The sequence below is a fragment of the Rhea americana genome, unplaced genomic scaffold (genome assembly GCF_003343005.1).
Source record: "Rhea americana isolate MKP2758 unplaced genomic scaffold, rheAme1 scaffold_608, whole genome shotgun sequence".
NCBI classification, from domain to species: Eukaryota; Metazoa; Chordata; class Aves; order Rheiformes; family Rheidae; genus Rhea; species Rhea americana.
In genome coordinates, this window is record NW_028186766.1 from 49,150 (window position 1) to 63,648 (window position 14,499).

The following is a 14,499-nucleotide window of genomic DNA, read 5'->3' on the forward strand; positions in this document are numbered from 1 at the left end:
GCGGCGAGGCGTTCCCTCGGGGAGAGCCGCGGTCCCGGGGAGCTTTTCAAGTAGCTGGCCTGCCCGGGCAGGGCAGGAGGAGAGCCAGGTGGGCAGCTGCTCAGAATAAATACAAATAAATACAGATTCCAGCAGGTGAGCCTGCACGCACGCACGCGGCCCCCGGAGGAAGCCTCGAGGGGCCTGGACACCGTCCACCTGCCTCGAACGGGAGCGGGCGACCTCTCGTGCGCGTGCGTGGGAAAGGCCCTCGAGGGAGTCCACCTCTGCTCCCACGGGCACGCAGGCTTGGCCGGGCTGCAGAAGCACGTCTCCCAGCACCGAGGAGCGCCCTCTCTCCCCCCCTCACCGAAGCGGGCTGCAGGAGGTGACGTCCCTCCCTGCGTGGAGGTGAGGATCCATCCCGCAAGGAGCCATTCCTGTGGGGCGGAGGGAGAGGCTGGCAGCGGGGGGCTAGTCCTGCGGGGCCGGAGAGCCTGAGGTTGGCACGGGGCCCTGTGCTGGGGCCGGGCACAGGCTGGCAGCCCACCCGCTGGCCAGCCCGGCGGGTGGCCAGGGCAGCCCACTCAGCAGTCCATGCTGTCACTCTCACACCAGGCAGACGGGGCGTCGGTACCAAAGTATCTGTCCCCGAAGTTACCTGAAGGACGAGGGGACAGTGAGGCATTGGCAGCACTGGGCCCCATCCCGCTCCGCACCCACCCTCATCAGAGTCCCAACTGGTGACCAGGTGGTCCATGCCCAGAATGGGATGAGACAAGGAAGACCATGGGGCCCGGCCGGTGGCACGCAAGGCGCAGGCTGTGCAGCCAGCACACCAGCATCCATCCCTCACCAATGCCCGGGATGATGTGGAATTCCTCATTGATCCTCTTATCCACAGCAGTAGTGATGATGCGGACGCGAGGAAAGGCGTAAGCCACGGAGTGTACCCCCATCTCTGCCATCAGCAGTGACAGCAGGAAGATCCTGTCCTCTTGGACATCRTGGTCCTGCAGCACAGACAGTTGTGAGAGCCTGGCCAGCCACAGGAGGAGCGCTGTATGCCCCTAGCCCCTGTGGCCCACCAGCCTTGTCGTCTTACCAGCAGGACACGCACTGCCATCATGGCCGCAGCACCCGTGGACACAGTGCTGTCCATGAGGATGACATAGTCTTCGCTGATCTCCTTGGGAAGGCGCAGGTAGTGGAGCTGCAGAGGGAAGCAGAGATGGTCACCTACACCATGATGCCWTGGCTGACAGTAGGAGCTTGGCTGGGAGGCTCCACATTAGAAATGGCCCCAGGCCAGCGGGTGCTGCTCACCTCGGGCTCCCCTGTGTCGTGGTTGGTCTGGATGAGTATCTTGCCCAGACGTATGTCTTTGCAGACAGCAGTAAGGGCCTGCTCCATGGTCTCCCCTGCTCTCAGGATGGACACACCTGTGATCTGGGGAAGGGACAAGGGCACRTTTGCTTTGCGTTGCCACCCTGGTGACCCCCTGCATGTTCTTCACTCGAGCAGGGGAGCACAGCCCTTCACACTGCCTCCAGCACAGCAGCCCAACAGCCTCCTCAGAGGCACACAGCTCTGCCTCCACAGAGAGGCAGCAAGACCAGCTGGGTGCTCCCAGGTTTTCTCATGCCCAAGTCCAGTCTCCAGTCTCACCTGCCCTTCCCCAGCTCCACAGCTCTGTGACGCCCTCACACCTCTGGCCTGGGGCCCAAGAGATAGTCTGTGCCCTGAGCAGCTCTGAGGAGGCCTGAAAGCATTACCTCTGCACCGTGGGATGAGGTAAACAAGCCTAGCCAAGCAGTTCCTATGCACAGCCATGGACCCGGGGAGCCACCAGTTTTCCCAGTTAGTACCAACCCTAGAAATGGGGGAGCTGAATGTTTGCGAGGGAGAAAGTGGCTGGGACAATGTCTCACCCTCTGCCTGTGAAACCGCTTTCCTTCGTACGTTGTCCCCTGGGGCGTCTCCACAGTAACCGACTGAAGAAAGGGGAGGTTAACACAAGTACAGACAAATCCAGGCTCCGGCATGGCCCAGCTTGCTCAGGGGGGCACAGGGAAGACCATGAGGTGGCCATGACTGCACCCAAGGAGCAGTCACATACCTTGAGCGGCAGGAAGGAGAGGGCATGCTCAATCAACAGCCTCATTAGGCGCTTGGAGTAGAAGATGAACTCATCCCTGGTCGTGTCCTTGTTCCTGTTGAGGGAAGATACTGATGCAGGAGATGAAAGCAGAGTCCCTGCTCCACCTTGGAGCCAGCAAAGGAAGGGCTCAAAAGGACAGCAAGAACGAACAAAGAACAACCTGTGGTAATCTGAAAGCTCTCAGGGGGAGGAGGAAGAGGGATGAGACATTGCTACTAATCATTAAGATCCTTAAGGCCCCAGCTTAGAGCAGGCCATCTGGAGATCTCCCTTGAGACAGCACAGGGAGAAGGGCAAGGGCCCACAGGATTATCCTCATACCCTCCTAAAGTCTCAGCTTGGGACAGAGCTTCTCCAGGTTCTGTTCTGGCTACAGTGACAGGCAACTGTCCRGCAATGGCCTTGGCAGAAGACCTGGCACTTGGAGGAATGGGAAGAAAATGCTCTACAGGCTGACTGCAGCTCTATGCATGAAGCTCTGCCTGCAGGCCTACACTGGGAAAAGGGTCTGGTACAGGAAGYATGAGGTCATGGAAGAGATGCGTATCAGCGTGTTCTCTGATGTGACGGGARGGACAGTGGCATTCAGCTGCAGCAGAGCTGGAACCCCAATACCATACACCGGGGATGGGGAGCACAGAACGGCAGCCCTAAAYCTCAGCCTGGGTGATGTTAGCAGCTGCTCTTGGCCTGGGTGCTTAGACATTTTTAAATCTTGCAGCGAATGAAATTTCCATGTGAACCAGCATGCTGAGGGAAGGTGTTATCCCCTCTGTTCAGCACCTGTTAGGTACATCTCCCACACAGTGCCCAATATGAGTCTCCCATTACCAGACAGATGTGAGCTCCCTGGAGCAAGCAGGGCCACCAGGCTGGCTGGGGCCTGCAGCACAGGACATAGGAGGAGAAACCAAGAGAGCTAGGTTTGTGCAGCTGGGAGAAGAAGAGAAGGCAAAGAGATTTTATTGCTGTCCTCAACTACCTAACAAGCAGGTAGAGAGAAGCAAGGGCTGAACTCTCTTTGGGAGCACAGGGACAGGATGAGAGGCAATGGCACAAGTTTGGATAGGGGAAATTCCCATTAGATATTAGGAGCATTTTCCTGATGACAGTAGTCAAATATTAGAACAGTGGCCAGAGAGGCCAAGGGATCTCCTTCCACRGAGACATTGTAATCTTGCCTGCACAAGAGATGCTGAAATTGTTTAAGGACTGGCTAGCCTCATGGTGAGGACTGCTAATGCAACAGAGTAGTAGTCATTTTAATGTCTAGAGCTCACACTTCTCTTAAATAGGGTCTTTGTCTTGACAAGCCATAGCCTGGCCTCTCCTGAAGCCAGAAGGATTGCACACAGGCTCAAATTCAGATAGAGGTTTCAGCACTCGGCAAGAGATGCAGAGCAATTGAACAGCTGTGACTTTGCAAACAGGACTTGTAGCTCCAGCCAGAGGGACTCTGCAAAGGCAAAGGGAGGAAGACACCAGCAGGAACACTACCTCCAAGTTGCCATGACAGAGAATTTGGAAGAGCACTCCTGAAAAGCAGTAGCTGCAAAAAAAGGAATCTGAGTTAACTGCAGTTCAAAGACACTCAGACTGCAGAGCCTGCTGCAAGGGCTGAGCAGGGGATGAGGAACCTCCATGTGCCACATTCTCAGGAGCAGACCTATGAAAAGGCACTACCAGGGAGCAAAAGGAGCTGTGACAGCAGTATGACCAGGAACGTGCCAGCAGTAACAGGCAGCACCATGTGGACCAGGTTCAGGTGCTCACAGAGCACACCTTGCTCCACAAAGCAGCAACTGCCAGGGGACTTGCTTGCCACTACTTATGCTGAACATCATCTGCAAAATGTAGGCTAAACCATTCTGCAGTTCTCCAGTCAGCACTCATTTTTATTACTTAAGCAGTAGCAAACTGTGATCTTGGTCAAAACTGATCTAGGCATAGGGCTGAATATGCTGAACATCACAGATCACAGTAGGACTGATCGGTGACTCCCCTTAGTTTTCTCAGTGCAACATTTATTCATGGAAGGAATAAATTCCTCTAATTTCTACTTTTCAACCAACCATCTATCACTATAAGAATCTTTTTTCTTATTCCATAGCTACTTAGTTTCTTTGGCAATGGACCCATTTAAGGCAGTTTACAAAAGGAAAGAGATATTTTAGCAAATAATTCTCCTTTGCCCATAATTAACAGTTCCTCAAGTAGTTCCAACAGGTTTCCCTCAAGGGAAAGGCAACCTACAGAGCCTTTCAAACCATCTCCACAACTGTGGCCATGGTTTCTGCTCTTCATGCACCTTCTTCCTCCTGCAGAAGTCAGGCTTAGGCTTGCCCTGGAGAGCTTCTTTATCATTGTAGCTGAAAAAAAGCAGTGAATTTTTTGTTTTCACTTTATTTATTTTTATTATTAAAGGGTGGTGGCTAAAGAAGAGCAGAAGGGAATCATAGTAACTTCCCGTAAGTAGAAGGCAACTACCTCGTGGCAAAAGCCTTAGTGCAGATATTGTTSCCACTAAAGACTTGCTGTCCTGTAGCAAGGAGCTGTCAAAGACCACTGGTCATGTTGCTTAATGACTCTGGTAAGCTTGGAAAGGAAATTCAGCTAAGATTGCCATTCAGTCCTGGGAACATATAATGATAGGTAAGCCAGTAGTCAAAGCTGGACCATCTCTGCTAGCAATCCAAAGAAAAGATCACCATATGGCTCCAGAAAAGRCATTTCCCCAAACCCACTCCTGAAATGGGAAAAAAGAGGCCGAATCCCAAACCAGTCAAGTAACTAAACACAATGTGATTAGGGACCTAGGAGCCTGTTGGATTAGTCTCACATACATGAGAAGGACTTGTTCATTTCCTCTCAGAAAGGAGAGGTGGTGATGAGACATAGATCCTGAGGCTTTTCACTCTCCAGGGAAAGCATTTCCAGTTGGAGCAGATAATCACTTTCACATGAAATGAGACTCAACTAGTTTAAAAAAAATGTTTAGTAGAAGTTGTTAACTCAGTACAGATCCACTGAAGAACAGATAACTTCAAAAACAATCCAAATGAACTGATGCAGTTTCAGAGAGTTCCATTACGATGCAGAAACAGCTCAAGAATGACAGAAGTCTGAGAAAGAGTTGTTGCAAAGATACAGGCATCCTCACTAACAAAGGTGTTAAAAGGAGTAGGCTGCTCTGAATGCCATTGATTTGGAGGTCAAGATGACCAGCTACTGCCAGCCACCTGCAGTCCCAAGCAACTGAAACCAATCAGGACTAATGCACTAATGCCTTTCTGCTGCCCACTGTAGATTGGACATAATGCTTGAAGCATTCAGCATCAAACCTCCACCTAGGAGGAAACTTATTAGTCTCAGTCTTCAGTGCATCAGAACAGCATGCAAACAAGGCAAGGGAACTTACATGTTGTCACCTAGGAAGTTGAAAAGATATGCAAATTGAAAATAAAGAATAGAGCATAAAAGGAAGTAGTAAAGGCTGAGGGCGTTGTCTGGGAAGGACCACATAGTCAAAGTCACATTCTGTGACTTGGTTTCCCTGGAACTGGGACATAAAACCTGCAGCAGACAATGCAAATGGTGTAAAGTGAAAGGAGGCCATACGATACTGCTCAGTCCTCTTCAGGACAAAGGGGGGATGGTTCAGAGCTGACTGTGTGGCAGGCAGCACCACACACTTGTGCTAATGGTAATGCTAATGCTAAAGAATTCTTCTCAAAAACTGCTGCACAAAACCATGCATTTCCTAAAACATGTGGTTTAAAAAGCAYAGTGACACAGGTATGTAAGGCAGATCTGTTAAGAACAGGCAGGTAGGACTGTCCCAGTCCCACTTTTCTCACAGGGCTATTTTCAGGTAAGCAAAGCAAATATTCCACTAGCGGTTTTTTAAGTGTGAAATGCCTGAAGGCAAAGTAATTACACCGAGAAGTCAATCGACAGGAAAACAAGGAAATGTTGAGACTTGCCAGATATTTAAAATGTGACCATATTCTAAGAATGTACCTTTTCTACTCCTTGCAGTCCATGGCTGCTTTGACAAAAGAATAAATAGTAGGCTGTAATGTAAATGTCATTTTACTGGAGAATCCTCAAGAACAAGTTTCTGGTTCCCTAGTGATAACCAAGAGAGAGAGCCTTGAATTGGTACTGAAGGATTGTGATGCATTATTAATAAGAAGCTGCTGAAATCTGTTTTCTCTTTTTGACCTGTATCTAAAAACAGTGCTATCTATGTATACCCACGGTATTTTCTTGAGAACATAAGGAACAAAGGAATCCTAACAGAGATATTTGCCAGTTACCAGATGGAAGTGGTGGAGTTGGCAACGGTCCAGAAAAGGCAGAAGGATATTGAATATTTTTAATTCTATATTTTAGGACATCATCTGCCACACAGTAAATGATAAGACACATTCCAGCCAAGAGTAGATCAGGAGATGGGTAAAAGACTGCTACTATCCTGAGATATTTTTTGCAGTCAGACCTGGGTAGCTTGCATCCAAGAGCTTTGCAGTGACCAAGGAGCAAACTGTGACCTACTAATGTGGATATTTTCAACAAACCTTGGGATAATGGGGGACTYCCAGAGGAAGTCAGAAAACCCATTCTGATCTGGAAAGAAAAGTGTCCTGCCTACATCTCTTCAGGATGGGCTGTCTACACGCATACTCTGCTCACCCACAGAATTCTTGGCTGCATTGCCAAAGGTGCATAAAAGCCCACTGCCTCCACACAGCACGCACAYTGCTACAGAGGCAGCCCCCTCTGTTCCTCCGAACCTGCAGTCCCTGGGAATCCCGGGGTACTGTGAGGGAGCAGAACTGCAACATGCAAGTACACAGATAAACAGTTCATCTGAAAAAGTAGCTAAGCACCCAAAGGAAAAGCAAGGATTGCCTATAAGCATACTCGCATTGTGGGCAACATGGAGCAGTCTTCTCCACAAATATTTACCTAGAAGAGGGTCCTGAAATCCCTAACTTAATAAAGAAGTCACCTTCCCAAAGGCAGTTTTGGACCAAGAGACTACTGCAACACAGGGGTTTGTGAGTACAGACAGAGCCTCTGCACTGTGAGAGGTACTCTGCAGGGAAGTCTCTGGCATCTTCTGAACTCCAGGAGTTCAAAAATCCCATCAGCAGCTCTGCCTCCCTAGGGAAGTCTCCTGCAGTCAGCTGCCCTGTGAGAACCTCTGCACTGATTCTGTTGACCCCTTGGGCTGCTCTCCCATGGACAGGGGCAGCTGGGTCGACTGGAGCAGTCCCTGATCCCTGGAAGTACAGGGCTCGAGGAGGGACAGGCAGAATAGTGCTTCAACAGAGGGGAGGTTCCTGTGCAGTCTCAGGACGGCATTCTAGGGTGTTAAGGATCATCAGGATGTCTTAGAGCCTTTCCACAAGTATGTGGATGCCAAGATATGAATAGTGGAAAGCAAGTCCAGTTCTCTTGTGGCAAAGATAGCCCAAGATGCTCCAGAAGCATGGGAGGAGTAAGTCTGCAGACAGTGCGCACACTCAGTCCAACTGCATTACCCACTGAAAGGAATCACGTGCCCGAATAGCCAGACATCCATCTCCAGGTGGCAGAAGATCCTGGAGCTTCTGAAACAACCAACCAAGTCACACTGATGCTGCCCAAACTGGTCTTTTCAGTGTATTTTCAGCCAAAGCACACTTAGACATCACTAGGCAGAATGGCTGCAAAGTATCTACCAAATGTAAGCTGTAAAACTTAAGGGATGTTTGAGGAAACAACCCCACAAGTCAATTACCCTGATTAAAAAATAAAATAAATAAAATAAATAAAATAAAATAAAATAAAACAAATCCCTGAACCCATTTTCCTCACTTGATAAGCAAATAGGAACAGAAATTTTGATGGAGGCTCTCAGGGCTGTGAAGGCATCAGAAGATACTGTTCATGTGTTGAGAAGTCCTGATGTGTGGTAAGAAGTGCTTCTACCTACTATCACAATCTAGTCCTGATACAGGGGTGTCTTGCAAGTTGGAAGGTATGACCCATACTCTCATTACACTCTCCATTCCCAGCCTGAACACGAATAAAATCATTCAGCTACTGTATGTTTAGGATTGTTTTTCAGTCTCCACCTCTCCRCAACAGCAGAAAATCACTCTGGAAACCACTTCTCCCTGAGATGCCAAGATGCAAGTTGCCATGACCGTTTCAGCGAGATGCTCATTTACTGCCACAGCATAATCTTCCAGGAGGACCCTCAAAGAGGCAGCAGGCTGAAGCACAGAAGAGCCTCCAATGTTGAACAACAGGGAAACGATGTTGGCCAGCAGCAGCCTGGCAAGCTGAGATTAATAGGCTGTCTCCAAGAGAACTGCACTGGGAAAGGCAGAATGGAAAAAGGGAGGTTGGAGGGAAAAAATGATTAACAGCTCTCTGGTACATCCACAGATACCAGGTTTGGTGCACCAATAAACTCAGAAATGCAGTGCAAGTGGGAGCAGTGGCACTCCACAAGGGCTGTTGCTCCTGAAAGGAGCTATGGGCACCACAGCATTACCATCCAGAAGCCGGAATAAAGACAGGAGATCAAATTTACCAAGACACAGCAACTTCACGTGCAGAAGTACAGGAAGTTTGGCAGAAGGTACAGACCAGCCAAGTCTGCATCCATTCCTCTGCCAGACTAGATCTCTCCAGGGAACCCAGGAGAGTATCAGCAGGCAGGCAGCAGTGCCTCAGGTGCATAGAGGGGAAGTCCAGAGAGTCGGGCATGAGGGTATAGGTCCTCGCTAAAGTCATGCGGGAGTAATTGAGTGCTGCCAAGCAACCACATGCCACCTGTCTCTGCTAGAAGCACCAGAAATATAAGCTAACTAATGCTGAGGAATACAGGAACCTTTTCCTGAAAGATTTCCTCAACTTAAAATGGAGTTCTTAATAACAGAATTGCTTCAGTCTTCCTGGCTTTGTTAGGCTGCAGCAGGATTTGAGGGGGTGGCTGACAGGGCAAGTCAACGCCCCTCATAAATGTGGTATTTTTCATCGACCATCTGGAAGAGGCAAAGTCCGCCTTCCTGCACCCCTGTCAATCACACAAGCCAGCTCCAGAAGCACAGTGCTATTACTGTAATTTGAGATCAACAGTAGTGCTAGATTCCAACCAAACTGTATATCCATTTGATCCATCCCTTTCAAGGCAGCTGAACAAACTCCTAAGTCTAAACAGCTTGCCATTATTGGATGCCTGTGACATAAAGGCAAAAGCACTACAGACCCAGAAAACAGGCCATTCCCAGCAAGGCAAAAGCATGGCAACATCAAGGAGGAATACAGGAGCAGCATGTAATAGATTAGAGAGAATTCAGAGCGCTCCTGGGCTGCTGTCCCTGTTGGACAGGGTCTGTTTGAAGTTTGTCATTTAGGCACTGCTAATGCATTAGCTGTCAAACAAGTTCATGCTTGTTTGACAGCAGCAAACAGCAAAACACTGCAGGGTCTCCTAAGAAACAGAAGCGCCTTAGGTAAAAGGTCTGCACCAGAGCCTGTGAACAGAAAGGCTAGAGACGGAGAGGGCTCCTGCACAAAGTCTTATGTTTTACTCTTCCCGYGTAAGTCTGGCATAAAGGAAGATTCCTGCCCATTCCTAAGCAAACAACGTGCAGCTACTGGATGTACAGACCCCAGGATCCACCCGCCTGCGACCTCTGTCTACCAGCGTCCACGAGTACAGACGTTAGACAAGCTAGAGAAATCAACTCAGGCTATCGTGAAGAAGCTGCTTCCAGTGCTTTGGAGGGAGGAGATSCTGCAAGGACAAGGTCACACCTCTTCCAAGGTTCCTTAGAAGCTGATAAACCTGAACTCAGAACTACCAGGAATCCATGACCTAGGGATGAGGTACAATGGGCTTCAGACACCAGCACAGACCTCTCCCGGTGCACGCACAGTGCTGCACATCGGGCAGGGCACATCACCTGCTTTTTCATCCTTGTGACCTGCCTTTGGGGCTTGCACTCTGAYAGGGAAGCATCATGCTCCCTTGCACAGACAGGAACCTAGGGAGAGGAAGGCAGCATCCTTGCTAYGTAGAAGGTGCACAGCTTGTACGTGGCCCTGTGGTTACGTTCACATCTACACACRAGCACTGGTAGCCAGCCACAATGTGAGCAGCCAGACACTACAGAAGAGCACTGTTTAGGTCAGCATCCCCTCTCTGTTTTACAACTCAGCGACAGAAGCTGTAAGCTTCTGTGTTAAGTTCCAATACCAGGATACCAAACCAGATGGCACCTCCCAACAGCCTCATCTCAAAGAGAGTAACACATGCAACAGCAGCAACAAGGAATGTGTTAGTGGTCCCATGAGATGTGGTTCTTGACCCTACAGTAATGCTGCTGTCACCTGGAAGATAGCAGGGCATCTAAGCAGAAYGAAAGGATCAAGCGAGTGGCAAAATCACAGAGGCAACAGGGGAGCAGTCTGGATCCCCTCTGTAAGCTGGGTCTAAAATCAAGCGCCTCAGGAGACGAGAAGCAGTGGCACGTGAGCCCGCATCACCAGCTATTAGACCTGTGCTCCAGATAGGGAGGAGCTGACTGGATTCCTCCAGCCACCTGGAGGTGGACAAGCCCACCTGTACCCCGAAAGCCACTTAAGAATCACAGAATGGCTGAGGTTGTCTGGGACCTCCAGAGACCATCTAGTCCAACCCCGCTGCTCAAACAGGGTCACCTAGAGCATATGGTCTGTGACTGCATGCAAATAGCTTTTGAATATCTCTAAGGATGGAGACTCCAGAGTCTCTCTGTGGTTGCCTCTCCTAGGACAGATGTACCAAGGTCTTGTCACAAAAATTGTCACTAGGCTGAAGCCAGCTCTGTTCAGCAGTTCTGTTCCAAGAAAACACCTACATCTGAAACCCTGAAGGCAGGAGACACCTCACAGCAGCTAGCAGTATGGTCTTACAGCACTGTCTACCTGTAAGGGACACTCAAGAAATTCTGAAAGGAGGCAGGGACGTACCTGATGATGGTGTGCATGCCTCGCACCTGCGGCGTGTTCTCCAATACACTCAGTGTCTTCGGTAGGGGCTGCCCCTGGTGGGCAGAGGCCAGGGCTGCCCTGCAACAAGAGAGCAGTGAGCAGAGCCGCACAGTGCGCGCATGCAGCAGCCCCGGTGGCTGGGCTCTCACAGGCCCCCTGACTGTCCTCTTCTGAGAGGAAAAGCACCTCCCAGGGAAAAAGACACACAGACCAAACACAAGGAAGAGCTTGGCTTTCACTGCCTCACTCCTGGAGGGCTCCATGCTTAGTGCCAGATACCAGACCCTAGGCCAGCACCATTCCATAAAAATGGAACAAACCCCTCCCCACCCACACGTCCAGCTTTCAGTCAGCCTCTGTACAAACAAGCTTCTGCCAGAGTCCAGGAAGTGAGAGGCAGCTCTGCAGATACAAGGACTGCCCGCATCGTGCCGAGCTAGGGGAACTGTCCCACTGAGGGTGCTTGTGTGATATCCTGCAGAACAAGGAGGACTGTCCAGGGCACCTCTCCCATACAAGGAAACAACCTAGGGCATGCTAGCAYTCAGGGCAGGAACCACGGTCCAGAAAGTGGCAGGAGTAGCACAGGGAGCCAATCACACGAGTCAGACATAGCTGCTGTGGGACAAGCTGTGCAGAAGCCTGCCAAAGGCAGTCAACACCAACCAAGCTGCATGCATGGCAGCCACCTCCAAAGTCAAGGAAGAGCAGCTCTGCTCACATGTCCCAGCAAAGCTTCAGCCAGCAGGGACAGAGAAGAGGCAGGACTCAGAAGAGCAGGTACTGGCAGCCATCTACCCCCCAGCCCAGGAATCTGCCGCTCTCCAGCTGGCAGCGTCTCCACCATACCTGACAGTGATTTCACGCTAGGTGGCACAGCAGAGTCATTCAGCGCGGCAAAAGAAGAAAGAAAGAAAGAAAGAACATCCAGTCACTGCACTAGTCAGGTGTAGCCACCGAAAGGCAGCCCACATCCAACTCCCACCCCTTCTCCTGAGSCTGAACTGAAAACAAGAAATCGGTGCTGGGCACACACAGGAGGCCAGGTGGGAGTACTGGGATGCAGTCAGGGAGGAGGGAAGTGAGGACAAGTGAGATCAGGATGAGCTGGCTTTGGGACCGAGAGGGACAGCAGCTGAACAAGGCCAGGCTATACTGCAAGTGCCACAAGTCACGGGCAGAGATGGTGCCGTGCCCAGCCCTCGCTCCGTTTCCCCATTCCCTACATCCCGGCTCAGTCTGCCCTGAGAGGCAGGCTAAGGCCTTTTGGAACGCAGAAGGTGACACTGAGAGCTCCTGGAGGTTCCAGAACCACAGGGCTAAGGCAGCTGTGAGCATCCTCATCCTCCCCCCTGTGTGCCAAGTCCTCCTCCTCACCCAAGGTAACAGCAGTCAAGCCTACATCTCACCTTCTCCAGCTGGCTGTGCACATGCTGCACAATGAGGTCCAGAGCCACAAAGTTTTCCCCACCTGACAGGAGAGCAAAGAAGCCAGGTCAGATGCATGTTGACTCAACCCTCTCCYAGGGCCTATAGGACCCCTGCTCCTGACACGTGGGTCAGAGCTAGCAAATGTGGCGCGGTCGCACCTCTGGGCACCACGATGTCAGCAACCTGCACGGTGGGCTCGATGTACTGCTCGAAGGCKGGCTTGACAAACTTGTTGTACTGCTTGATGACACCCACAATATCTCGCCCACGTTCCATGATGTCGCGTTGCAGCCGCCGTACCAGCCGGATATCAGAATCCGTATCCACAAACACTTTCATGTCCAGGAGCTGGAAAACTGGAAGGGGTGAGCATCCCCCTATCCAGCTCCCCACCTGCATCCCAGGGCCCCCTTAGACCAGTCTTACTCCCCATCCAGGGCCCTGCCAGATCTGACCCCATACAGTGATGGCACACGTGGGTACTCAGTTAGCAAACACAGGGAGGATCAGAGAACCTCTTCCTCCAAAGACGCCCAGGCACCKCCCTCCCACAGGCAGCTCCGTGGGCTGGGCCAGCACACGGTTCATCCTCCGTGCAGCACCCCACTGCAGTCTCCTCCCATACCGCGCACTGAGGTGAGCCCCAGACTAGCTGCATCAGGCAGCAATACCTTCAGCAATTCCTTGTTAGCAAAGGCCAGAATYCCTTCAAATACGATGACGTTAGCCCCATACACTGTTTTCTGTGGGTAGATAAGARTTACGCTTGTGCTGCCCCCACCATGACACAGCACCGACGCACTTAGTGCAGACAGCACCTCAGCCCTTCACCCACACYGAGCTCTAACCACTGGTGGGCAAGACAGCCCCCCTTACCTGTCCTACACTCCCCAACCTTTAAAGGTCCCTATTCCTACCCCTGCCCTCTATCCTCTAATCTCACTGGAGCACTAGACCCCCAGGCCTCTCTCTGGTCCCTTCCTCCAGTCTGTATCTTTCCCATACAATCTGCTCTACACCACAGCCCCTTTTTGAACTCTGTGCCAGCCCCTGTTCCCCTGCCGCATCCGAGTGCTTCCCTCCTGCAGCCTGAGACCCCCCCGCAGCCCCTTCCCTCCCTTTGCCCCCCCAGTCCCACACTCCTGCCCCTTAGGTGTCCCTCCTGGTCCCCYACTACTCCACCCTACGGGGCAGCACACCCGCGATGCTCCCCCCACGGAGCCGTGCAGTCCCCCTGCTCTCCCCTTGGCCTCGCACATCTCGTCCGCTTTGCCCACRGCACCCACCCACTCGCGGCGGCGGCTGTGCGTCGTGAAGTCGTAGACGGGCACCTTCACGCTTTTGCCCTTCTTTAGCTTACGGAGGACGCTGACGAGCAGCTCAAAGTCGAAGGCATCGGGGTGGTCAAAGTTGTAGTCGCTGCGGGCTGCTAGTGCCTGCTGCCCCTCGTCCAGCACCTAGGGAGGCACTGTCACGCTCAGCACCGCGCCTGCTGCCCGCCCCCTGCCGCCCCCCGGCCCGCACCTTGTAGAAGGAGTCCATGGAGAGCAGCACCACCCAGGGCACGTCCAGCGCCTCGATGATCCGCGTCGCCACCGTCGTCTTGCCCGAGGCGCTGCCGCCGCACAGGCCTGCGGGCAGCGGCGTGTCAGCGCGGCCCGGGCCAAGCCGCGGCCCGGGCCAAGCCGCGGCCCAAGCCCCGGCCCCGGCTCTCACCGATGACGAAGGCCTCGTCCACGGGCGCCCCGGTCTCGCTGTACCAGGGCGGGCGGCCCGCCGTGTAGATCGTCCGCTTGCTGGTGCGCAGCAGCGGCGGCTCCGGCTTGCACTGGCTCGCCGTCCGCTTCCGCGGCGACGGCGTCAGCGGCAGCCGGCTCAGCAGCGAGTCCAGC

At 52.1% G+C, this 14,499-nt stretch overlaps 1 protein-coding gene across 1 annotated transcript; it reads right to left on the reverse strand.

Annotated features, from left to right (window-relative positions):
• Nucleotides 1-6: 6 nt before the first annotated feature.
• LOC146587201 (uridine-cytidine kinase-like 1) lies at nt 7-14,498 on the reverse strand (the record flags this gene model as incomplete). The annotated part of the gene is made up of 14 exons (XM_085319990.1): nt 7-640; nt 836-992; nt 1,085-1,192; nt 1,306-1,428; nt 1,911-1,973; nt 2,099-2,192; nt 11,156-11,254; nt 12,026-12,042; nt 12,586-12,647; nt 12,766-12,955; nt 13,279-13,350; nt 13,894-14,064; nt 14,132-14,238; nt 14,324-14,498. Coding segments are annotated over 14 exons (1,512 nt in total), but the record flags the coding sequence as incomplete, so codon positions are not given.
• Between the last annotated feature and the right edge of the window lies 1 nt (nt 14,499).